Source organism: Mobula birostris, chromosome 9 (genome assembly GCF_030028105.1).
Source record: "Mobula birostris isolate sMobBir1 chromosome 9, sMobBir1.hap1, whole genome shotgun sequence".
Classification (NCBI taxonomy): domain Eukaryota; kingdom Metazoa; phylum Chordata; class Chondrichthyes; order Myliobatiformes; family Myliobatidae; genus Mobula; species Mobula birostris.
In genome coordinates, this window is record NC_092378.1 from 32,981,792 (window position 1) to 33,009,223 (window position 27,432).

A 27,432-nucleotide genomic window follows, 5' to 3' on the forward strand; every position below is an offset into this window, starting at 1 on the left:
ACAGGCTTTGTGGAGTTAGGTGAATTATTTGCCACAGGATTTATAACATCTAACCTGCTCATGTAGCCACACTGAGTATATGGCCTCTCCATTGCGATTTATGGCCAGCAGTAAGCCTGGGATAGTGATAGTGAGGATTCAGTAATGGTAATGCCTTTGAATGTCATGGGGCGTGAGCTGGTTCGCTTTAGCATGCAAAAGCTTAGTTTCCCAAATTTAGTGAAATTCAGCTTGTGAAAGGAGAAGATAAGAGCCAGATCCACAAAGTGTGTTTATAATACCATTTGTGGAGATAGAATACAACAGTTTCCTGCAGGGTTAAGAACTTTCCTTCGCTACTGACCCATGATCCTCACTCCTCCCACTTCTATCTAATTGCCCCACCACATCTCCAGTTCACCAACTACTTTGCCAGCACTGCAACTGAGTCTAAAGTTAGGTCCATAATCCCTAATGTTCCCTTTCCCCACCCTCTCCTTTGTCCATTACTGAACTCCTCAATTCTGCCTCATCCATTAATATTTGATCTATGAACTGCTGATAATACTCATTGTCCAAACACACCTATGAATGACGGTAAACATTGGTTCCTCTGAATTTCCTACCACATTTGACTTTTAAAATATCTTGATCGTAATTTCATCTGGTAGTTTATGCTGCTTTAACTATCACAGGTCAAAAGCATCGGAAAGTGGATGTCTTTCAGCCCTGCAACACGGAGTACCCTGCATTTGTGTATGATCCCACGATCAAAGAAACCAATGGATTTATTGAATGTGGTGACTGTCAGAAGTAAGAATGTTTTTTATTATCTTGTGTACTTGGACTGCAGCTTAATATGGCACAAGCAAAAATAGAATAGACACTTACGAATATACGATGATATTAGATTATTTGAAAAATAACATACAAAATCTTTAGTTCTCTTCTATTTCCCCTGCTGCCAATATATTAGTTCTTTCACTTCTGTGATTCACACTACAGCAAAATTGCCTGGAAATTATACCAAAGGCACATTAAAACCATAAGGCCAAGAAGTAGAATTAGGTCTTTAGGTCTATCTAGTCTGCTCTACTGTTTGATCCTGGCTAAATTATTTTACCAACTCAACCCCATTCTCCTGCCTTCTCCCATAACCTTTGAAGCCAGTACTAATCAAGAACCCATCAACCTCCACTTTAAATATACCCAATGACCTGACCTCTCCCATTAGTTGTGGCAATGAATTCCACAGATTCACCACCGAAGAAATTCTTCCTCCAAATCTGTCTGCAGACTCCCTGTTTCCTCAACACTAGCTGCTCCTCCACCTATATAAACCACTAGTGAGGCCTCACTTGGAGTATTATGAGCAGTTTTGGGCTCCTTATCTTAAAAAGGATGTGCTGAAATTGGAGAGGGCTCAAAGGAGTTTCATGAAAATGATTCCAGGATTGAATGGTTTGTCATATGAAGAGTGTTGATGGCTCTGGGCCTGTATTCACTAGAATTCAGAAGAATGAGGGGTAACCTCGTTGAAACCTATCAAATGGTGAAAGGCCTTGATAGAGAGGAGGTAGAGTGGATGTTTTCTATGGTGGGAGAGTCTAAGACCAGAGGACACAGCCTCAGAATAGAAGGGCATCCTTTTAGAACAGAGATGAGGAGGAATTTCTTTAGCCAGAAAGTGGTAAATCTGTGGAATTCTTTGCCACAGGGAACTGTGGAGGCCCGGACTTTATGTATATTTAAGGCAAACGTTGATAGATTCTTGATTAGTCAGAGCATAAAGGGTAATGGGAAGAAGGCAGGGGATTGGAGCTGCGGGAAAAATCGGATCAGCCAAGATGAAATGGCAGAGCAGACTCAATGGGACAATTGGCCTAATTCTGTTCTTATATCCTGTGGTCTGTCTCTGTGTCACTTGTAAACTTGGCTACAAATCTATCAATTTTATCATCCTGATGATTAACACAGAAAGTGAAAAGTAGTGGACCCAACACCAACCCCTGAGGAAAACCATTAATCACCGGCAGCTAACTGGAAAAGGCCCATCGTATTCCTACATTTGCCTTCTTCTATCCATGCTGCTGTCTTTCCAGTAATACCATATGTTCCTATGTTGACTAGTACCCTCATGTGTAGGACCTTGAAAAAGGCCTTCTAAAAATCCAAGTAAATGACATCCACTGACTCTCCTTTGTCTATCTTGTCTGTTATTTCCTCAGAAAACCCCAACAGATGTGTCAGGCAATATTCCCCCTTAAGAAAACCACACTGACTTTAACCTATTTTATTATGTGCTTCCATGTACTCCAAAACCTCAATCTTAATAATTTACTCTAAAATCGTACCAACCACCGAAGTCAGACTAACTGCCGAAACGTTCTTGTCTTTTGCCTCCCTCTTTCTTAAGAGTGCAATGACACTTGTGATGGTCCAGTCCCTGCAACCATTCCGGACTCTAGTGGATTCTTAAAAGATCACTACTAATGCCTCCACAATCTCTTTCAGAACCCTGTAGTGTTATCCATCCAGTCGAGGTGATTTATCCACTCTCACCAGGAGATTTCAGCTTTCTGAGCATTTTTTACTTAATAGTTGCAACTACACTCACTTCTACCACTCTGACTCTCAAATTTCAGGCATGTTGCTGGTGTCTTCCACAGCGAAGCCTGACTCAAAATATTTATTCAGTTTTTCTGCCATTTCTCTGTTCTCCATAACAGCTTCTCTGGCATCATTTTCCAGTGGTCTGATGTCCACCCTTGTTTGTCCTTTACTCTTTATAAATCTGAATAACCTTTTGCTATCCTCTTTTATATTATTGGATTATTGGCTAGGTTACCTTTATATTTCATCTTTTCTCTCATTGCTTTTTAGTTTCCTTATGATGGTTTTTAAAATTTTCCCAATCCTCTAGCTTCCCACTATTTTTTGTAATATTATATGCCCTCTCATTTGCTTTTACGCTGTCTTTCACTTCCCTCATCAGCTATAGTTGCCTCATCATCCCTTTAGAATTCTTTTTTGTGGAGACCCAATCTGGCATCTACCAACTTACTCCCAGAAACTCCTGAAATTGCTGCTCTGCCATTATTCCTGTTAGGATCTCTTTCAAATCAACTTCACACAGCTCCTCTGTCATTCCTCTGTAACCAGCTTCATTCAACTGTAAAAATGAAACATCCGATTTTAGCTTCTCTCTGTCAAACTACACGGTGAATTCTATCATATTATCACCACTACTTCCAAAGGATTCCTTTACCTTAAGTTCCCAAATCAAATCTGGTTCATTGCACTACTCCAAATCCAGAGCAGCCTTTTCCCCAGTGGATTCAACCACAAGCTGTTTAAAAAGCCATCTTGTAGGCATTCTACAACTTCTTTCTCTTGGGATCCAACACCAAGCTGATATCCCCAGTATGCCTGCATTTTGAAGGCCCCCATGATTACCATAACACTGCCTTTCTTACATGCCTTTTCTATCTCCTGTTGGAATATTTACCCAACATCACTATTTGGAGACCTATATATAACTCACATCATGTGTTTCGAACTTTGCAGTTTCTTAACTCCACTCATCAAAGTTTCTCCACACCTCTGCCCTCCACCACCTCTCATTCCCACCCCCACCTGTCTTTTTGAAAGGATGTGTATCCTTGGATATTTAGCTCCCAGCTGTAATCTTCTTTCAGCCGCAACACTGATGTCTACAGCTGCCAATTTCCAACTGTGCTATAAGCTCATCTACCTTGTTTTGTATACTGAGTGCATTCAAGTACGGTAGTAATGCGATCACATGAGTTGAGTATGATGTTCTCCTAAAGGGTGGTCGACTTCAAATGGCTGCAGAAGCTGATCTGGGATCCACGTATTAATTCGGGATGTAAGGGTGGATTCCCCTAACAGAGAATGCCTGTGCATGACTTTGTTTAGTGTGGGGAGGCTGACGCAAGAGCAGCCATCACATGGTCCTTGTCAGATAGGGGTCAGACTGGAATGCAGCAGAACTGGGGAACCTTCATCTTATTGCCATAGGTGACCCTGCCAGGAGCTAAGCACCAGAATGCCTAACTATGGACGCATCGCTCTCGGGATCACAAGAAATTATAAGCCTCTCTGAAACGACAAGGTGATGATCCTTGGAGAAGGCATTCAAATAGAACAGCTTAAGCCCTGCATTGACTGCTGCTCTTTAAATTTGTCTCCAGTTTGCATGAAATTAAATTCTTACCCGTTTCTAAACTTCTTGACTTACTGGAGACTTCACTCTCCTTCGCTTTTACTTTTCCAACTTGCTGAATTCACTCTCATGCTCTTTAGATTCAAGCCCTTCCCACAGTCATAGTTATGTGACTCATCGGGATCCTGGTCCTAGCATGGTTCAGGTAGGGCCTGTCCTATCAAGACAGTTCCCTCCTCCCCCAATACTGGTGCCAATGCCCAGTGAATTCCCATGCTATCTGAAAGTGCTGTGGCTGCTCAGTGCAAGGCTTCTCTATGAAAATTTACTGCGGGTAAGATCAGGATATCTAATAAAACTGGGATGTACACCTGAGCAACATACACAAATGCTAGAGGAACTCAGCAGGTCAGGCAGCATCTGCAGAAATGAATAAAGGGTCAGCTTTTCAGGGGGAGACCCTACATAAGGACTAGAAAGAAATGGGGAAGACGTTAGACTAAGAAGATGGGGGAGGGAGAGGAAGGAGTCCAAGCTAGAAGGTGATAGGTGAAGCCAAGTGAATGAGTGTGGATGAGTGAGCTAAGAAGTTGGGGGAAGGGAAAGGAGTAGATGCTGGAGGGCGATAGATGAAGTCAGGTGGGTGGGGGAGGTGACGAAGTAAGAAGCTGGGAAGTGACAGGTGGAAAAGGTAAAGGGCTGGAGAAGAAGGAATCAGATATCAAAGGAGAGTGGAACATGGGAGAAAGTGAAGGAGGAGAGGCACCGGAAAAAGTGATAGATAAATGAGGAGAAGAGGTAAGGGGCGGGGGGGAGTAGTGGACTGAAGAAGAGGGAAGCGTGAGAAGGAAAATTTACCTGAAGTTGGAGGAATTGATGTTCATGCCATCTGGTCTGAGGCTAGCCAGATTGAATATGAGGTGTTGCTCCTTCAACCCCATGGTAGTGAAGGAGGCAATGGACCAAAATGTTGGAATGGAATTGGAATTAAAATGGTTGGCCTCCAGGAAATTCCGTTTTTTGTGGATGGAGCGATGGTGCTGGACAATATGGTCTCCAAATCTACATCAGAGCTCGCCAATGTAGAGGAAGCAGCATTGGGAGCACTGGATAAAATAGACGCAGGTGTAGCGTTGCCTCATCTGAAAGGACTGTCTGGGACCCTGAATGGAGGTGAGTGAGCAAGTGTATCATTTCTTCCACTTGCAGGGATGAGAACCAGGAGGGAGATTAGTGAGGAGGGATGAATGGACAAGGAAATTGTGGAGGGAACGATCGCCGCGGAAAGTGGAGAGTGGAGAGTGGGGGAGCGTGGCAGATGTTGCAAAGAATAATGTGCTGAATGCAGAGGCTCGTGGGGTGGTAGGTGAGGACAAGAGGCACTCTATTCCTGTTCAGGGGGTGGAAAGGTGGGGCGATAGCAAACACCTGGGAAATGGAGGAGGTACAGGTGAGGGCAGCATCAGTGAGGAAGATGGGAAACCCCATTCTTTGAAGGACATCTCTTACATCCTGGAATTGAAAGCCTTATCCTGTGAACAGATACAGCGGAGACAGGAACTGAGAAAAGGGAATGGGATTTTCACAGGAGACAGGGTGGGAAGTGGTATAGGCAAGGTAGCCCTGGGAGTCAGTAGATTAATAAAAGATGTTGATAAACAGTCTGTCCCCTTAGATGGAGACAGAGAGATTGAGAGAGGGGAGAGAGATGTCAGAAATGGATTATGTTAATTTAAAGGCAGGGTATTAGTTGGAGACAAAGTTGTTGAAATTGACAATCTCAGCATGGGTGCATGAAACAGCACCAATGCAGTTGGCAGTGTAGTGCAGGAAGAGTTGAGGAGCATTACCGGGGAGTCTTGGAAGATGGACTGTTCCCATAGCCAACAAAAAGGTAGGCAGAGCTGGGGCCCATGCGGGTGCCCGTGGCTACAGTTTGAGTCTAGAGAAAGTGGGAGGAGCTGGAAGAGAAACTGTTGGGTGTGAGGATCATTTCTACCAGGCATAGGAGGATGGTGGTGGATGGGAACTGGTAAGGTCCGTTATCAAGAAAGAAACAGAGGGCTTTAAGGCCTTCGTGATGGGGATAGATATGTATAGGGACTGGACATCCACGGTGAAAATGAGGCAGTCAGAGCCAGGGGATTGAAAATTGTTGAGGAGGTTGACAGCATCTGAAGTGTCACAAATGTAAATGGGAAGGGCCTGACCAATGTGGATAAAATGGAGTCAAGGTATGCAGACATGAGGTCAGTGGAGCAGGAGCAGACAGAAACAAGGACCTACCCGGACAGTCAGGTTTGTGGATCATGACTAGGAGACAGAAACAAGCAGTGTGGGGTAAGGGAACCATGAGGTTGGTGGCAGTGGGTGGGAGATCACGTCAACTCTGGACATTGTCTCCAGCACTATCACCATCATCTACCTTATCCAGTGCTCCTGATGCAGCTTTACATTGGTGAGACTCAACATAGATTTGGGGATCACTTGTCGAGCACCTTTGCTCCATTTGCAAAAAACAGGATTTCCTGGAGGTCTTTTTAAACGCAAACAACAGGAATTCTGCAGATGCTGGAAATTCAAGCAACACACATCAAAGTTGCTGGTGAACGCAGCAGGCCAGGCAGCATCTCTAGGAAGAGGTGCAGTCGACATTTCAGGCCGAGACCCTTCGTCAGGACTAACTGAAGGAAGAGTGAGTAAGGGATTTGAAAGTTGGAGAGGGAGGGGGAGATCCAAACTGATAGGAGAAGCCAGGAGGGGGAGGGATGGAGCCAAGAGCTGGACAGGTGATTGGCAAAAGGGGATACGAGAGGATCATGGGACAGGAGGTCCGGGAAGAAAGACGGGGGGGAAGGAACCCAGAGGATGGGCAAGAAGTATATTCAGAGGGACAGAGGGAGAAAAAGGAGAGTGAGAGAAAGAATGTGTGCATAAAAATAAGTAACAGATGGGGTACGAGGGGGAGGTGGGGCCTAGCGGAAGTTAGAGAAGTCGATGTTCATGCCATCAGGTTGGAGGCTACCCAGACGGAATATAAGGTGTTGTTCCTCCAACCTGAGTGTGGCTTCATCTTTACAGTAGAGGAGGCCGTGGATAGACATGTCAGAATGGGAATGGGATGTGGAATTAAAATGTGTGGCCACTGGGAGATCCTGCTTTCTCTGGCGGACAGAGCGTAGATGTTCAGCAAAGCGGTCTCCCAGTCTGCGTCAGGTCTCGCCAATATATAAAAGGCCACATCGGGAGCACCGGACGCAGTATATCACCCCAGTCGACTCACAGGTGAAGTGTTGCCTCACCTGGAAGGACTGTTTGGGGCCCTGAATTGTGGTAAGGGAGTAAGTGTAAGGGCATGTGTAGCACTTGTTCCGCTTACACGGTTAAGTGCCAGGAGGGAGATCAGTGGGGAGGGATGGGGGGGGACGAATGGACAAGGGAGCTGTGTAGGGAGCGATCCCTGCGGAATGCAGGGGGTGGGGAGGGAAAGATGTGCTTAGTGGTGGGATCCCGTTGGAGGTGGCGGAAGTTACGGAGAATAATATGTTGGACCCGGAGGCTGGTGGGGTGGTAGGTGAGGACCAGGGGAACCCTTTTCCTATTGGGGTGGCAGGAGGATGGAGTGAGAGCAGATGTATCTCCCCCATTTCACGTACATCTGCTCTCACTCCATCCTCCCGCCACCCCACTAGGAAAAGGGTTCCCCGGTCCTCACTTACCACCCCACCAGCCTCCGGGTCCAACATATTATTCTCCGTAACTTCCGCCACCTCCAACGGGATCCCACCACTAAGCACATCTTTCCCTCCCCCCCCTCTCTGCATTCCGCAGGGATCGCTCCCTACACAACTCCCTTGTCCATTCGTCCCCCCCATCCCTCCCCACTGATCTCCCTCCTGGCACTTATCCGTGTAAGTGGAACAAGTGCTACACATGCCCTTACACTTCCTCCCTTACCACCATTCAGGGCCCCAAACAGTCCTTCCAGGTGAGGCAACACTTCACCTGTGAGTCGACTGGGGTGATATACTGCGTCCGGTGCTCCCGATGTGGCCTTTTATATATTGGCGAGACCCGACGCAGACTGGGAGACCACTTTGCTGAACATCTACGCTCTGTCTGCCAGAGAAAGCAGGATCTCCCAGTGGCCACACATTTTAATTCCACATCCCATTCCCATTCTGACATGTCTATCCACGGCCTCCTCTACTGTAAAGATGAAGCCACACTCAGGTTGGAGGAACAACACCTTATATTCCGTCTGGGTAGCCTCTAACCTGATGGCATGAACATCGACTTCTCTAACTTCCGCTAGGCCCCACCTTCCCCTCGTACCCCATCTGTTACTTATTTTTATGCACACATTCTTTCTCTCACTCTCCTTTTTCTCCCTCTGTCCCTCTGAATATACTTCTTGCCCATCCTCTGGGTTCCCCCCCCCCTTGTCTTTCTTCCCGGACCTCCTGTCCCATGATCCTCTCGTATCCCCTTTTTGCCAATCACCTGTCCAGCTCTTGACTCCATCCCTCCCCCTCCTGTCTTCTCCTATCATTTTGGATCTCCCCCTCCCCCTCCAACTTTCAAATCCCTTACTCACTCTTCCTTCAGTTAGTCCTGACGAAGGGTCTCAGCCTGAAACGTCGACTGCACCTCTTCCTAGAGATGCTGCCTGGCCTGCTGCGTTCACCAGCAACTTTGATGTGTGTTTCCTGGAGGTCAATCATTTGAATTCCAATCCCCATTCCCATTCCAACACATGGATCCACGGCTTCCTCTGTTGCCACAATGAGACCACTCTCAGGACGGAGGAGCAGCACATCATATTTTTGTCTGGATAGCCTCCAAGATGATGGGATGAACATCAATTTCTCCAGCTTCTGGTAATTTTTCCCCCTTCCCCTCCCTTCTTCTTCAATTCCCAACTCTGCCCCCCCCCCTTACCTCCTCTTCTCACTTACCAATCACCTCTCCCTGGTGCCTCTCCTCCTTCCCTTTCTCCCATGGTCCACTCTTCTCTCCTATCAGATTTATTATTCTCTATCCCTTCACCTTTTCCACCTACCAGTTTCTTACTTCATTCCCCCATCCACCCACCTGGCTTCACCTATCACCTGTTAGCTTGTACTCCTTTCCCTCCCCCAGCCATCTTATTTCAACATCTTCCCCCTTCCTTTCCAGTCCGGAAGAAGGGTCTCAGCCCAAAATGTCAACTGTTTATTCATTTCCATGGATGCTGCCTCACCTGCTGTGATCCTCCAGCATTTTGTGCATGTTACTCTGGATTTCCAACAACTCTAGAAACTCTTGTTTATTATGTACTCCTTAAATGTACAAAGGCCTTTTGTCTGTTAGCACCAGCTATTGTGGAGTTTAGGGGGATATTATTGGTGCTGAGATGATCAGGAGGTTAGAGGAAAGGTGGGGGTATACGGACGATTGGATAGAGTCAGTCGGAGAGGCTATCTGGAGTCACATGCACGTCATCTACATCTTGGCATAATTTTCTGATAGTACACCAATTACCCAATCAGACTTTTAATAAATAAAGTAGGCACAAAAACTTTGAGCCATGTTATTGAATTTATAGACCATGGTGCATATTTTCTTCCCATTTGATGTAATTATATTACACACTCACTTCCTCTAAAGAGGAGTCTTTAAGTGCCATTGAATTAATTGATTTTGTTGAAGCATTCTAACAAATGTCGATGTGTTTCCTATTTTCACCCATTTTCAAATTTTCGGTCAGATGTAGCGATGATTTGATATGGGATAACACTCCAACTTCAGTTTGTTGAAACGAGATGTAAATGAGTTTTCATGATGGCATTGAAACCATTTGTGCACCTGTGGTTTAAAAAAAAACATTGGAAAGCTGTAATCTTGGAAAATAAATCTTTTGCTTCTCTTCCTCCCTCATCCACAAACATAGAAACAAACACTTTCCAACTGCCTAACGGCCAGAAAACAGAAAGGTCCAAGTTGTTTCTGCAGCTGTGAAGAATTCAATGCATGATCTCGCATGTTCCATGCTTTGTATGTTTGGAGTCTGGTTACTTTCATTACTGACATCCAGTATGAGGGACGTAAGACAGTCCCCTCACATTCACCGTTCTTTGGATTCATTCAAAGGATAGAAAGCTTTTATAAGTGTGAGGCATCATGATGATAATGAATGAGCAGAATACTTCAAAAAGTTTAAAGTAAAATTTATTATCATTGTACATACATATCACCACATACAACCTTGAGGTTCTTTTTCCTGCAAGCATAATTAGCAAATTAACAGAACAGTAACTGTAAACAGGATCAATGAAAAAACAAGAGCATAGAAGACAACAAACCATGCAAATACAAACATAGATAAATAGCAATAAATAATGAGAGCAGGAAATAACAAAATAGTCCTTAAAGTGAGATCATTGGTTGTGCAAACACCAGAAATAGAATGAGTGCAGTTATTCTCTTCTGTTCGAGAGCCTGATGATTGAGGAGTGGTGTGAGTCCTGAGGCTCATGTACCTTCTTCCTGATGGCAGCAGCAAGAAAAGAACATGGCCTAGGTAGTGAGGATTATTTTTATTGATATTGAATGGGGAGAATAATCACGAATAGGTAAATAGTACTGATTTAACAACAGGGAGGATGTATGGATATATGTATATTTGTGATTTGGATTTATTGTATTGAAAGCTGGAAAAATATCCCTGCCTTTTGTTGATGAAGTTGATGATACTACTGGAAACAGACAAATTTATTGGCATTGAACTGGATAGTCCATTCCCAAGACCCACCACACTCAATGTGAAAAACATGACCCTCAGACTCCCTTTATATCATTCACCTCTCAACTTAATTCTATGTCCTCTAGTTTTAGACTCCCCTATCTGGGAAAAAGACAGTGACCTCATAATTTTATAAGATCACCCCAAAATAATCATAATAAATATCACACTTTTGCAAGCTAACTTTTTAAAGCAAAGGCTAAAAGTAACGGCCTTTTAAGAATAAAGCAGTATCTTCTTTGAAAACTGTTAAGAATTAAACAACAACTTTTTTTGTGAGCAAAGGGGATTTTTTAAATTGACCTGAATCAATCATGAGAGCAGAAAATATGGATTACAAAATGTAAGTCAATGTTGCGCTTATTGTATTTTTGCACAAAAACATATGTATGCACAGGTGCAATCATAGGTACCCAGTGTCATGTGAGGAGTAGTCACAATAAAAACATCAATTAAACATAATTTTTACAAGAAAGAACGCAGTCGTAATGCTGCAGAATTGTAGTCATTATGTTTTAGCTAATTGGTTCAAGAACTGAGTGGTTCAAGAATAGCTGTTCTTGAAACTGGGAGTATAATAATTCAGGCTTCTGTATTTCCTGCCTGATGGTAGCTGTAAGAAGCAGGCATGTCCTGATGGAAATTTTTGATGGTGGGTGCTACCTTCTTGAGGCAATACCTCCTGTAGATATTGCTGATGATGGGTAGGAATGTCCCTGTGATGTAAAGACCATAAGATACAGGAGCAGAGTTAGGGCATTCGGCCCATTTGGCCTGCTCCACCTTCCTCTTGGCTGATTTATTATTCCTCTCAACCCTATTCTCTGCCTTCTCCTATAACCTTTGATGCTCTGACTAATCAAGAACTTACCAACCACTTTAAATATACCCACTTGGCCTTCACAACCGTTTATGGCAATGAATTCCACAGATTCACCACCTTCTGACTAAAGGGATGTCCTTCTATTCTGAGGCTGTGCCCTCTGGTCCTAGAATTTCCCACGATAGGAAATATCCTCTCCACAGCCTTTCAGTGTTCAATAGGTTTCAGTAATATTTCCCCCCCTCCTTTCTAAATTCCAATGGTTACAGGCAGAGAGCCATCAAACACTCCTCATATGTTAACCCTTTCATTCCCAAGATCATTCTCGTGAGCCTCCTCTGAACCCTCTCAATGACAGTACATCCTTTCTTAGATAAGGAGCCCTAAGCTGCTCACAATACTCCAATTGCAGTCTGACCATTGCTTTATGAAGCCATAGCACTATGTCCTTGCTTTTATGTTCCAGTTCTCTGGAAATGAATGTTAATATTGCATTTGTCTTCTTTACCACCGACTCAGCCTGCAAGTTAACTTCTATTGGGCAGAGTCCACTACTGTCTGCAGGTTTCTGCACGTTGGAATTGCAATACATGGATCATGATGCAGCCAGTCAGTATGTCTATAGGAGCTTGTTAGCATTCGGTGACAAGCTGGATCTCCTTAACTGCTTAAGATAGTAAAAGTGCCTGTGTGTCCTCCTTGCGATGGTATCTATATGCTGGGCCAAGGGCAAGTCACTTCATATGTTAATGTTCAAGAATTTAAAGCTCTCCTCTGACGATCCCCCAATGTAAACTAGCACACGTTCGCCCTCCTTCCTGTTCCTGCAGTCAACAATCAACTACTTACTTTTTCTGATTTGGAACAAGAGGTTTTTGTTGCTGCACCACTCAATGTCCAATCTCACTCCCGTTCGCTAACTCATTAACACCCGTGACTCATCCAAGAACAGTAGTGTCATCAGCAAATTTCAGTATGGCTTTATGGCTGTGCTTAGCCACACAGTCATGTTTGTACAGAAAATAGAGGAGGGGGCTAAACACATACCCTTGAGATATGTCAATAGTCAGTGAGGAGGTGATGTTGTTACCAATGCTCACTGATTGAAATCTGATGATGAGAAAGTCAAGTATCCGTAGCAAAAGGCTTTACAGCTGCTCAGGTCCTTCTGTAACAGCAAAGAAAATAAAATCAGAAGAAAGTCAGAACAAGGTCACAACCAAGTTCGGTTAAAAGGGTTTCTTTAAAATGAGCAGATGTGCTCAGGCCCATAGATTTGATCTTCTCAGAAACTGATCCGGTATATGTCACCACGAGAAAATCTGCAGATGCTGGAAATTCAAGCAACACACACAAAATGCTGGTGGAATGCAGCAGGCCAGACAGCATCCATAGGAAGAAGCACAGTTGACGTTTCGGGCTGAGACCCTTCGTCAGGATTAACTGAAAGAAGAGACAGTAAGAGATTTGAAAGTGGGAGGGGGAGGGGAGATCCGAAATGATAGGAGAAGACAGAAGGGGGAGGGAAGAAGCTAGGAGCTGGAAAGTTGATTGGCAAAAGGGATACAGAGTTGGAGAAGGGGGAGGATCATGGGACAGGAGGCATAGGGAGAAAGGGGGGGGAGGGGAGTCCAGAGGAAGATGAGAGCAGACAAGGAGTGATTGTGAGAGGGGCAGAGAGAGAAGGAAAAAAAAGGAGGGGAAATAAGAATAAATAAGGGATGGGGTAAGAAGGGGAGGAGGGGCATTAATGGAAGCTGGAGAAGTCAATGTTCATGCCATCAGGTTGGAGACTATCCAGATGGAATATAATGTGTTGTTCCTCCAACCTGAGTGTTGTCTCATCTTGACAGTAGAGGAGGCCATGGATAGACTGGGAGACCATTTCACTGAACACCTACGCTCTGTTTGCCAGAGAAAGCAGGATCTCCCAGTGGCCACCCATTTTAATTCCATGTCCAATTCCCGTTCTGATATGTCTATCCACGGCCTCCTCTACTGTCAAGATGAGGCCACACTCAGGTTTGAGGACAACACCTTATATTCCGTCTGGGTAGCCTCCAACCTGATGGCATGAACATTGATTTCTCTAACTTCCGTTAATGCCCCTCCACCCCTTCTTACTCCATCCCTTATTTATTTTTAGTCCCCCCCCTTTTTTTTCCCTTCTCTCTCTGTCCCTCTCACAATCACTCCTTGCCTGCTCCCCATCTTCCTCTGGGCTCCCCTCCCCCTTTCTTTCACCCTTGGCCTCCTGTCCCATGATTCTCTCTCTTCTCCAACTCTGTATCCCTTTTGCCAATCAACTTTCCAGCTCCTAGCTTTTTCCCTCCCCCTCCTGTCTTCTCCTCTCATTTTGGATCTCCCCCTCCCCCTCCCACTTTCAAATCTCTTACTATCTCTTCTTTTAGTTAGTTCTGACGAAGAGTCTCGGCCCAAAACGTCAACTGTACAACTTTCTATAGATGCTGCCTGGCCTGCTGCGTTCCACCAGAATTTTGTGTGTGTTGCCAGTATATGTCACACTGGGTTTGGGTGAATCTGTGAGTTACTTGTGTGAGTGAGGTGTATCTACAAATTGCTTGACATCTCTTACCTAATCTAGTGTATACCTGTGCAATGCATGTGCAAATCTGTCTGTTAGAATGGCTTCCACAGGTGCTCCAGAACTTCCATCGTTTTCTGCTTAACTTCATATTTCAAGCATAGATAGATACTTTATTGATCCCAAAGGAAATTACAGTGTCACAGTAGCATTACATGTGCACAGATATACAAATGTACAAACACTAGAAGAGAAGTAAGAAAGAATACAGAATAAGTTACCTCAAACAGTATAACTGGAGGGGGTCATCACTTCCCCGGCTACAGGTTGACTCATTAAGGAGGCTAATGGCCAAGGGTAAGAATAACCTCATATAACACTCTTTGGAGCAGCGCAGTTGTGTTCCTCTGTTACTAAAAGTGCTCACCTGTTCAGCCAAGGTGGTATGCAGAGGGTGAGAAACATTGTCCAGAATTGCCAGGATTTTTCCGTAGGGTCCTTTGTTCTACCTCAACCTCCTATAATAGAGTCAGCCTTTCTAATTGGTTTATTGAGCCTGTTGGCCTCACCCCACATGGAAGATTGTACTGGTGGCAACAGACTGGTAGAACATGCGAAGGAGAAGCCTGCATACTCCAAAGGACCTCAGTCTTCTCAGGAAGTAGAGACAACCTTGGCCCTTCTTGTAAGCAGCCTCTGTGTTGATGCTCCACTCAAGTCTATCATCCAGGTGCACCCCCAGGTACTTGTAGGTCCTCACCACGTCCACGTCCTCACCATCAATAGTAGCAGGGATCAGTGCAGGCTTGGTCTTCCTAAAGTCCATCACCATCTCCTTTGTCTTACTGATGTTGAGCTGCAGATGATTCAGCTTGCACCATTTGACAAAGTCCTCCAGTAGCACCCTGTATTCATCCTCTCTTGCTCTCTTTATACACCCAACTATTGCTAAGTCATCAGAGAATTTCTGCAGATGACATGACTCAGTGTTGTATCTGAAGTCTGAGGAATACAGGGTAAACAGAAAGGGACCCAGTACAGTCTCCTGTGGGGCCCCAGTGCTGCTAATAGCCATGTCTGACACGCAGCTCTGAAGCCGCACAAACTGTGTTCTGCTGGTCAGGTAGTCCATTATCCAGGGTACAGTGGAAGTGCCAACCTGCATTGAATGGAGCTTTAGCCCCCAACAATGAGAGCTGTATGGGATGGAAGGCGCTTGAGAAATCAAAGAACATGAACCTCACAGTATATATAGTTTTCTTATTTATTTAGTTAGATAGTTAGTTAGTCAGCAGGTTAGATGAGACTCCGGAAGTGAATTACGTATTTGTTTTGTTGGTAAATTTTGCAGTAAGATGGCAGTGCACTTGGACGCAGTGGCCTCTCTGGGCCCAACCAAAGGTGTAGCTGTTCATCCTTTACGTCTTTTTCATGTTTATAAGACACTACTGGATAAGTACTGCACGTCTACGCCACTAGCGAGTCGCTTGATAGCAATGGAGCTGGACTTGTTGAGTACCGTATTGCAGCATGCTTCAGTCTCTCAGGCAAGGAGGTTTCAGAGCTGAATTTTGTTAGGAGGATTTCTTTTATTAATGAAGCACGGTTTAACAAATAGTGCGGGTGATTGCCTTGGAGCTTTTTTGTCGTGATCACAAGGCTCTGTTGGACATCGGTAATGTAGAGTACTGCAAGTCTGATCCACTGGTTCACTGGTGACACCAACAGCAGGGGAGCTGTGCTTGTTACGTGGCCCAGGCATTCATGCCTCAGGGCCTCCTTTTGCAGGTGCCGGAGAAGAAGACACCAGAGTTGGGTGTGTGCTGACCCCTCCCATCAGTGCTGATCACCAGTGTTCTCTCGGTGGAAGACAAGTAGGATTATGTCCGTCTGCGGCTACACTTGCATGAGATGAGAACAGCTGCGGGCTAGTTCTTGCAGAAATGTTGGCCGTGACACTCAGGGATTTGGGCTATTTTTTAATGTTTTGTTTTGTAATTGTGTGTTTTTCTGTAATCATAATTATATGTGTAATATATGCTGTGTGCTGTATGTGATTATTGGTACTGTGATTTGCACCTCGGCCCCAGAAGGACACTGTTTCGTTTGGCTGTATTCATGTGTATGGTTGAATGTCAATTAAACATGAACTTGAATTTGATTTGTGAAGATGAATGCATGTACTCAATCACAGACGCTGCTGCAGATTCCGTGTTTAGTGCCAATAATGCAGCCTACATTTTGCTTTTAAGTTGGCACATATGAAGGGTTATATGCAAAAATTAAACTGATTCTCCCTAAGTAAGAGCAAAGAATAATTATCCAAAAGGATTGATTTGTTTCTTTTTATGGTAGAGCTGCCCTAGACATAAATCCTCTTTGGAGCCTTTGTTTAATATTGATTGATGTTCTCCAGTGCCTGTAACTGGAGCCTGGAGGATTCATAGCCTTTTCTGTTTCCTGCTTTGATAGGCTTTCAGCAGACTTATCTCTATGTGAGTACTTCAGCCTAGTGGTCAAAACCTGGGTTGCACTGCCCCCTGTAGCAAAATATTATGAAACAGGAGACAAGTCTCTGCAGCTGAACAGCAGTCTGTGGGGTTCATTAATAAAATGCACAACTGTCTCATTATACTCAACCTTGCAAAACTTTCTTATGCTTTGAAATCATATTAAGTATAAGCTGATAATACACAAAAATTTAACCAGGGTAAATATGTATGTAGATTTTCAAAACTTTACAGCACAGGAATGATATTCGTCTGATTTTATAATGCTGTTTTTTTTAAGAGTAATCTGGAAGTTTTCTTGCCACCTTTCTCCCTCCTATATCTTCACTGGCTTTAAATATTTATCCATTCTTTCCATAAAAGGTATGATTTTCTTTGTCTCAACCTCTCTCTGCAAAAATGTATTCCTAAAGTAAACAAAATAGCCCTATTTCTATTCTCTGTCTCTCGGTGATATTTTCTGATTGATGATTCTTTCTCTCCGGCTTTGCAACCAGAGTTGTTCTATTAAAACTCTTCTTCATTTTTAAAACCTTTGGGATATGAGTGATTTTCACTCAATTTAGATTTTGGTTAGCTGGATCACTAGAGGAAATCAACGGATCAGGGCAGTACCTTTGAAGGGAAATGGACAGTCAACATTTTGTGTCAAGACACTTAGCCTGGACTGGAGAGAGGGGAGGTACTTAGTATAAGTAGGTGAGGGAAGGGCTGGAGCAAGAGCTAGCAGAAGATAAGCAGATCCTGTTGAGGGAGATAACCAGATGAGTAGGAGGAGAGTTGGAATGATGCCACATCTGCCCATCCACAAATTTGTCCCTAGACTTCCTGCATTCTACTGTTGTGTAAACAACCTACAGGTTTATAACCAGATTTGTGACATCACTGCGGTAGTGGCAGTGAAGTCAGTGAAACACATGATCAGCCTAGTATTTGCTCTGTCCCAAAGATTTCGCAGTTATATGTTCTTATGATGTCACCACAAATGAATCTTAGAATTGTAGTATTACTTTATTCACACTTCAAATAAAAAAAATCTTTGAGGTGCTGAGGAATCAATACAACATTACGTTCCATACAAAAGTCCAAATCATGTGCATAAATGATGGTAAAACTAGAACTAGCATTGACAGGTGGGTGCAAAACCTCCACCTGAGTTTGAGCAATATACAATTAACCTAAGTCTTTTTCCCAATAGTCATCAAAACTTCTATTCATGCTGTTCCATTTAATCCTTTGCTATGGACCTGAATTTCTATAACAAGTTACTTATGAAAAATGATATCTGATAGGTTTCCTTCCCAATGTCATAATTAATGAATTTTTCCATTTCTTTGCTATTTGACATTTAACATTGTCCATGTACAGGCGGGGCTTAGAACATCTTCAAAAGTTAACTTAAATTTTCCACCACTGTGCCTTCTTCCCATCCAATGGTCTAATTTTATTTAAAAGTAACATGAGAAGAACTATTCCGGTGAGATTGTTGATAAATATGGTGTAGTGTGGAGGGGAGTTATCCTTCTTATACTGTATATAGGGCCTTTTCAGTTTCCAACTAAAATACTGCTACCCATTTAGGATTTGAATCATAGGCATGATATGATGAGATACCATGAGATGCACAATGTGCTGAGGGCCAGGTCAGAGGTATTCAGGTCTAGCGACCAAGTAGAATACAAAAGGTCCAGGTACAGTCTCCAGAAAGCCACCTCACATGCAAAGTGGCAATTTCAGACCAAACTTGATTCACTGAAAGATGCTAGACAGCTGCGACAGGGCTTGAATGCTATCGCTTCTTACAAAGTGGAACCAAGCAACGCATTTGACAGGAGACCTTTACTCCTAGATAAGCACAATGCCTTTTATGCTCATTTTGACTGTCAAAAACATGGAATTCCCATATCCCCAATAACCCTGTGATTTCAGTCTCTGAGGCTGACTTGAGAGCATCCTTCATGATGGCGAACCGATCGAAATCACCTGGCCCAGACTGGGTGCCTGGCCAAGTGCTAAAGACCTCTGCTGATCAACTGGCTGTAGTGTTCACTGATGTATTTGCTTCAGCAGTCTGAGGTACTAATCTGCTTCAATTATATTGGTGCCTACAAAGAATGTGATAACCTACCTTAATGACTATCATCCAGTAGCACTTACGTCCACTGTGATGAAGTGCTTTGAGAGGTTGTTGATGAAATGTATCAACTCCTGCCTGAGAAGCAACTTGGATCTGCTCCAATCTGCCTACTGTCACAACATAGATGCCTTTTATTTGGCTCCTCAGTCAACCCTGAAATATCTCAACAGCCAAGTTACATAAACAGCTTGCTCTTCATTAACTACAGCTCAGCATTCAATGCTATTATCCCCTCAAAACTAATCAATAAGCCTCAAGACCTTTGCCTCACTACCTCCTCGTGCAGTTGGATCCTTGATTTCCTCATTTGCAGACCCTAGTCAGTTTGAATTAGCAACAACATATTCTCCACAATTTCCATCAACACAGGTTTTGTGCTTAGCCCCCTGTTCTACTTGCTTTATATTGATGCCTGTGGTATGGAAACATCAATGCCCTTGAACAGAAAAGCCTGCAAAAAGTAGTGGATACAGCAGAGTCCATCACCAGTAAAGCCTTCCCCACCATTGAGCACATCTACAGCAGGAGTGCATCACCCATCATCAAGGACTCCCACCATCCAGGCAACACGATCTTCTCCCTGCTGCTATCAGGAGGAACATTACAGGTATCTCAGGGCCCACACCACCAGGGTCAAGAGCAGTCATTACCCTTCAAGCAGCAGGCTCCTGAACCAGAAGGGATAACTTCACTCATCTTCACCCGCCCCATCACTAAACTGTTCCCACAACCTACAGACTCACTTTCAAGTCTCTTCATCTCATGTTCTCAATATTTATTGCTTATTTATTATTATTATTTCCTTTTTTACTTCTTGTATTTGCAGTTTATTGTCTCTTACACATTGATTGTCCTTTCTGTTAGCAATGGTCATTCATTAATTCTATTGTGTTTCTTGCATTTACTGTGATTGCCTCCAAGAAAATTAGTCTCTGAGTTGTATGTGGTGACAGATATGTACTGTACTTTGATAATACATTTACTTTGAACTTTGATCTTTGATGGCCTTTGAGAGGATACAGAGTGTTAAGCTGCAGAGAAATGTGGCACTAACCTTGCTCATAGGCTCTTGTCTATAGGATGTTGTGAACTGATCAAAGCAATTATAATTTTAAAAGAACCCAAGCAAAGTGTTGAAAAGTCCAGGAAGAAATAAGGCGATTGAGGGAAGTACAGTACCCATACCAGGCAGTGATGCAGCGAAGTCAGCATGCTCTCAATTGTGCCCTCGTAAAAAGTTCTGAGGATTTGCGGCCCCATACCAAACTTCTTCAACCGTCTCAGATGAAAGAAGCGCTGTTGTGCTTTTTTCACCACACAGCTGGTGTGTACAGACCACGTGAGATCCTCGGTGATATGTATGCCGAGGAACCATTTTCTGGTGACAATTACTGCCCAAAGTTATACAGAAAGATCTATCTCTGAAGATATCGGAAACTACTGCACGCCTGGAATCATGAGGAAGAGTATTTGAATAGTTGGAAACTGGGAATAAGAAATCAAATGCCCAAGAAAACAAGCCGGTCAAACATTCCCCTGAAATCCTTTGAGCAATACACATGCGCCCTTTGTGAATGCAAATTATCTCAGAAGAGCTTTACCCGGGTGAACTAGTCCAAAGTTGACCCCACATTTCTGAATAGATAAAGAATATTGAATATGCATCTTGTTGAACCCCAGAACAAGATACTCTGATGATCCTGTGCACAAACATAATGGATCTAAAAGTAAGCAAAGTATCCATGCCAAATTTCATTGATTTGTACTTTAATGCCAAGATTTCTCCAACCTACTTTGAATTTAAGATGAAAAGCATTTCATCATAGAATTTTAATTAAAGGAATCCTTAACAATTTTCTTACCATGTGACCTATTTTCCAGTAACTTCATAAATCATGTTTTTTTAATGAATGTAGGTCACTGCTGCTTTTTAGATGTGTTATGGGATCGCCTATCAGTTGGGTTACTTGAACAGTTTTGAGCAGGCACCAACCCACAAGGAAATGAGTCTCAGAGTTGTATATGGTGTCACACTGATAATAAATTTACTTTGAACTTTGATCAAATTATCATGTAAAATAAGTTTTGCAGGGTGGAGATTGTATAGCTTTATCCAAATTATCCATGAATCTGCCAATACTTGATGAGTTTCATTGCTAGATGCAGCTCTAACTATTCTCCCCAATCATTTAAAATTTCTCTTAAACACTATTTTAAATTCCTATTATAGAACAGATCCATTAATCATTGTATTCTGCAAGACAGCTGAAAAATCATATAGGAATCCCTAAGGTACGGGAAGAGAAGAAAAGAAATTTCCCAATCCATTGTAAAAGTAGAATCTTTATCATATGTTAAAAACTTTAAAAAATACTTACATAGTTTCAAAAGACTTATTTCAATAGTGTATGTTCTTCATTAAATTGCCATATCATGCAGGTAGAGAAAAAATCCATATGTCAAGCCAATTGTATATTTTCTCTATTTGGAAAGAGTAATATCATCTGCTAACTCATGCATGTGGACACATTGGATGTCAAAGAATAATGGTTGTTTGTTAACAAAGCAGACCACTAAGTTCTGAAACTATTTACATTTTACTTCAACAAACTTTCACTCTAGATTGATGATCAGAGGTATGTATAATCCATTGCTCCCTCATCCAATAGAGGTACCTTTTCATTCCAATTCATGGAAATGGACTTGGTCTTTATAAGTTATTTTCACTGAGAAGTTTAGTCTTTCCATAGGTTTACAAATCTGGTAGATATTCTCACCATTCTAAACTCCTCTCCAACTAAAAGGTTGGACTAATTTGGGTTGTTCTCCCTAGAACAACAGAGGCTGAAGGGAGACCCAATAGAGATTTTTTTTAAATTATGGGAGGCATAGATACGGTTGATGGAGTCCTTTCCCCAGGATAGAAATATGAAACATCAGAGGACAAGCTTGCAAGGTTAATGGGGGCGGGGGGGGGGGAGTATAAAGGAAACATGATGGGCAAGTTTTTTTTATGCAGGAAGTGGTAGGTGCCAGGGTAGTTCTAGAAGCTGGTAGTTTGGTGGTGTTTAAGAGCATTTTAGATAGACACATAGTATGAAGGGAATGGAGGGATCTGGATGATACACAAGAAGAGAACACTTAGTATAAACTGATATCAGGATTGGCAAAACATTGTTTGCTGAATGGCCTGTCCAATACTGTACTGTTCTATTGTCCACCATCAAAAGAAAGTCTCACTCTTGAATTTGACTGAATAATTGTGGTCAACAGGTATATCAAATAGATGTATTTTATCTTTTGCATTTTGACTAGGGGTTGGCTAACTCGTTGCTGCAACTTGAAGTTGATAGTGGTGTTGAAATCAATTTGATTCATAAGCTACAGTAAATGCAACTATGTGCCAACTCAGTGAGCAATTTGAATATAATGCTTTTGAAACTACAAACTGCAACAACAGTTTTTGTTTCCCATTTATCTGGATCCATCTTATCAAGATTATTCAAATTCATTCAGTGACCTGAAATATCCTTTCTTTGGAAACTAACTTGAAATGTCATTTCTGACAACTGTATTTCTGTCTGTAAAATTTAGTTGTACTAAGCAGAATCTCATTTGTAACCATCTCTACATGAGTAGTTCTCATCGTGTATACCTTATGGTGCTATGTGAAGTTATTCAATATTTTAAGAGGAACTTTGCCAAATGAAGTTACATACTGAAAGAGGAAAATACTTTTAATATTTGCTTATTGAAATTGTCTTTGATCATGTTGATAGTTTGATTAGCTAGATGGTGTTTGTCTGATGACAAGGGGATACTGAGCATCATTGTCCTCATGAATAAAATCCTGATCATTGTCAAAAATTGTTTTCTAACTTGCAAACTTTTAAAATGCAAAAATTGTCTTTGCTTTTTCTGAGGTTCTCTAATGTTCCATGGTGTTAAGTGTATCCATGGATTTAACTTGTGTCTGATTGGAATAACTCTCTATAAGGAGACATCATTACAAAAATCAACATGACCTCATTGAAACGGTTTCTTTGGCGATGTTCTCAGGCTGTAACAGCTGTCCCAGTTTTCCATTTTCTGCATCCATTTTATCAGAATGATTCAAAACTCAGACGTGGTCATTGAACAGAAATGTTATCTCTTTGGAACATAACTGGAAGTGGCATTTCTGTTAATAAAATTCTATTGAACTAAGATCAACCCCATTCACAATTGTCTTTTTCTGAGAAGTGCCATTTTGGGAGATGCTCAAAAGATCAGCATAAAGTAGTTGCTAACACCAGACAAACACATCCACATATGCAAATATTAGGTTATTTTATCATTATGCTGTGACAAGTACTTTAATGAATTCCTAACTTGTAAATTAAATCTGATCTGTCACAAACCATCCATTTTATTTTACTAACCCAACTAGGTGTCATTGGCTGCTTGCTAGTGTCCTGTAAAGTGACATGGCCACACTGGGGGTGATCAACAACATGAATACCCAGACTGAAGCTATCCTTTGCTATTTAGTACAATAAAACACAGTGTGGCAGCACAGTGATACAGCTACTAAAGCTGGTGCCTAAGCTAAGACATGGGACCTTTGAAATCATGCTGTGACAATTCGATGAAATTCCTTGTGGACAGCCTGCTTAGCTAATCCCAGTTATCTTCCTGTACTGGCCTGCATTGTAGGAAGTTAGTCAGTAGGAAGAAAAATATGATACAACCACAGTTCTGAAACATTGCAGTATCTAGTTAAAGGGATGTTTGTTGGGCACACAGAAAAAAAATATCAGGAGAACAATAAAGATCCTTGAGTTTTCTAAGAAACATGTTCAGCTATTTGGGAAGTAGATAAAAAGGGTTGACCACCTTTTGGCAGCTATGAGAACCTACTACAGGAAACACATAAATAAGCCATGTTGAAGAAACTGTTTATTAAAAGTCAAAAATATAGATCTAAAGGCTATGTAAACATTTATGAAATAATTTAATGCTTTTGAGAGATGTGTCAAGTTGGTGTGCAAAATATGCAGGCCACTAATGTGACCCTATCATCATTGTACACAAATGATGTTGCATACAAAGCACACAAGGAAAGTTCTGCTGCCCAAAGTTTGAAAAACCTGCAGTGCAAAGCCTGAAAACTGGAAGACAAGGCTAAACCAAATAATGTTTTTCTTAAGACCATATGGATTCCCATTCTACAGCAAAAATAACAATTCTGCTCTAGTGTTACTGGCTACATTAAGGAAAAATACATTCTTCAAAGCCTTGAATTTATACTCCCACTGTGAAGCTATAGTCATACTGTCATATAGAACAGAAACAGACCTTTCCCATGTCAGCTATCACACACCTATTTTATTAATCCTTAATTCATAGTTGTTTATGCCCTGTTGATTTAAATGCCCCGTAAGATACTTCTTAAATGTTGTGAAAATACCTATTACTCATGCAAGTAATGCATTCAAGATTGCAACAATCCTCTCTGAGTGAAAACATCCTCCACACTGAGCCTGTAAACTTTACTATGCCTCTAGATTTAGCACTCTGATTTTAAGAAAAATATATATACTATCTCTCTTTTCTAGCAATATCCTTGGCAATTTTTTATGCATATGTTATGCTGACCCCCCGCACCCCCACCCCCAGCCCAGGCAAAATTCTGATGAACATCCTCTGCAACTTCTGCAGTGCAATCACATCCTTTCTATGGTGAGGTGATCAGATATAGAGACAGTACTTCAACTGTGACCTATTGAAAGGTTTATAAACTGTGTGCCATTATCTCCCTCTCCGTATACTCTGCTTCAGCTCTCTCTCTTATACACAAACACACACACACACACACACACACACACACACAAACACACACACACATCAGGGCAGATGTTCTAATATTGCCACTAAATGAAGTGTCTGAATGAGGGATTTAGTTACAACATAAGGTGGTGGCTAAAACACAAAAATTTCTACCTCTGCATGCTGTGCAGGTTTGATCACTGGAGATATTTAAAGAGAAGATACATAACTTTTTGACAGATTAGTAATTGAAAGCTGTTTTTATGACACAGAGGCAATGGTCATTTTGAGTGATGGGGAACACTGGATTGCAGCACCAACAGGACAGGCCTGCGTACAACTCAGCATGAACCATGTGGTACAACTCGGCATGGACCATGTGCTCCAACTCGGCATGGACCATGTGCTCCAACTCGGCATGGACCATGTGCTCCAACTCGGCATGGACCATGTGCTCCAACTCGGCATGGACCATGTGCTCCAATTCGGGACGGACCATGTGTTCCAACTCAGCACGGATCATGTGCTCCAATTCGGCATGGACCATGTGCTCCAATTCGGGACGGACCATGTGTTCCAACTCGGCATGGACCATGTGCCTACAACTCGGCATGGGCCATGTGCTCCAACTCAGCATGGACCATGTGCTCCAACTGGACCTGCTCCAACTCAGCATGGACCACGTGCTACAACTCAGCATGGACCATGTGCCTCCAACTCAGCATGGACCATGTGCCTCCAACTCAGCATGGACCATGTACTCCAACTGGACCTGCTCCAACTCAGCATGGACCACGTGCTACAACTCAGCATGGACCATGTGCCTCCAACTCGGCATGGACCATGTGCTCCAACTCGGCATGAACCATGTGCTCCAGTCCTGGACTGCTGCAACAGGCAAGCCTGCGACTGCAGCTGAGGCCACGCAGCTCCCCCACCGGCTGTCTTCCCAATAAACAAGTGAAATGGACTTGCAGCATTTTACATTACCGATGTCCAACAGGGTCTTGCGATCACAAGGGAAACGTCCAAGACAAACATTCATTGTTAGACTGCACACTGACTCTGACGCCTTTCTACAGAAAAGTAGGCAGTAGCACAGTCCACACCAATTCCAGCTTGCTGATAAGGCAGAGTCTATATGTCTCCAAAGCCTTTTTCCACTTCTTCATAGAAAACCCTGGCTCTCATCTAAGGAATTAGCTTAGCAAATCTTTTTCAGACTGCCTCTAAAACTAGTAAATTATTTACTAGGTAAGGAGACCAACAATGTACATAGTACTCTAGCTTTGTTCCACCAGCAAACTTGTATATACTTTGTTTGATTCCATCAACCAAAATGAAGATTTGAGGTCTCACACTGATCCTTGTGCACCTCACTACCTACAATCGGTCACAGCCTCCCATCACAAAATAGGTCTGTTCATTGCTATTGTCAGTGTTCTGTTTGTTAACTAAATGTCATTCCACATCTCAGTATTTACATAGTCTAATTTTACGTAACATTTTCTTGTCTGACATCTTATCAAATGTCTTCTGAAAGTCAAAGTGCAACACTTTACCTGGTTTGCTGTTATCTGTTCTTCTAGTTATAACCACAGCCTCTAATCATTTTGTCAAACTTGATTTCCCGTTCATAAATCCATGTTAAACTCTGTCCAGTTGCCCACAAGAAGTGGTGGATACAGCCAAGTCCATCACAGGAAACCACCTCCCTCCCCAACCATTGGGCACACTTACATAGAACGCTGCCACAGGAAAACGGCATCCATCATCGAGGACCCCATCATCCATGCAATGCTCTCTTCTCACTGCTGCCATCAGGAAAAAGGTACAGGAGCCTTAGGTCCCACACTACCAGGTTCAGTAAGTGTTATCACTCTTCAACCGTCAAGCTCCTGAACCAGCGTGGATAACTTCCCTCACCACAACACTGAACTGATCACTCAGCACAACACAATAAATCTCAGGGTAGTATACGGCGACATATACATATTTTGATCATAAATTTACTTTGAATTTTGGACTTTGAATTATTTTTGAAGTGACCTGTTATCAGTTCCTTAATGATAGATTCTGTCTCTTTCACAAGGACTGATGTCAGGTTGATTACTGTTCTCTTAGTCCCACTCTCCTTAAACTCTGGAGTTACGTTTGCTTTTTTCTAGAATCTTGGAATTCTCGAATACAACAATTACTGCATCTTCTCTCTCTGCCTGGCAATGGGAATCGAGACATAGGTTGAGAGTTGATAGGCAGATTGGAAGCTGAGGGGCTAGTCCATTATTCAAAGTGGAGTGTTCAGTCCAATAGTAGGTGCAGGAAAACAGGTATAACATGGGTCCAATGTCCATGACAAGTTAATGCACATCCTAATGTTTGGGAAGACCAAGGTATAGGTTAGGCCAGAGTTTATATATCAACTGCATCCACATCACCGAATCCTCTGAGAACCCACTAGAAAACTGTTTCTTATCCTGAGTTTTGCTACTTCATTTTTATTTAATATGTGAACTTTGACTTTAAATGTTTACCCTTGCTTTTAATTCCAGCATCACATTGCTGTTCCTTTTAGTCCTCCCCAGCCATGTCAGATACCTTGCTCATTTATTTCTGTTCTCTAACCAATCCACGGCTGGCAACAACGTCATCAGCCAGCA

At 42.6% G+C, this 27,432-nt stretch overlaps 1 protein-coding gene across 1 annotated transcript in view; it reads left to right on the plus strand.

The window, feature by feature from the left end:
- Positions 1-27,432, plus strand: part of cacna2d4a (calcium channel, voltage-dependent, alpha 2/delta subunit 4a) — a 359,181-nt gene that overhangs the window by 292,098 nt on the left and 39,651 nt on the right. The window contains exon 33 of the mRNA XM_072269300.1: positions 675-792. Coding sequence (XP_072125401.1) covers positions 675-792 — 118 coding nt within the window. The remainder of the gene's footprint in view (positions 1-674; positions 793-27,432) is intronic.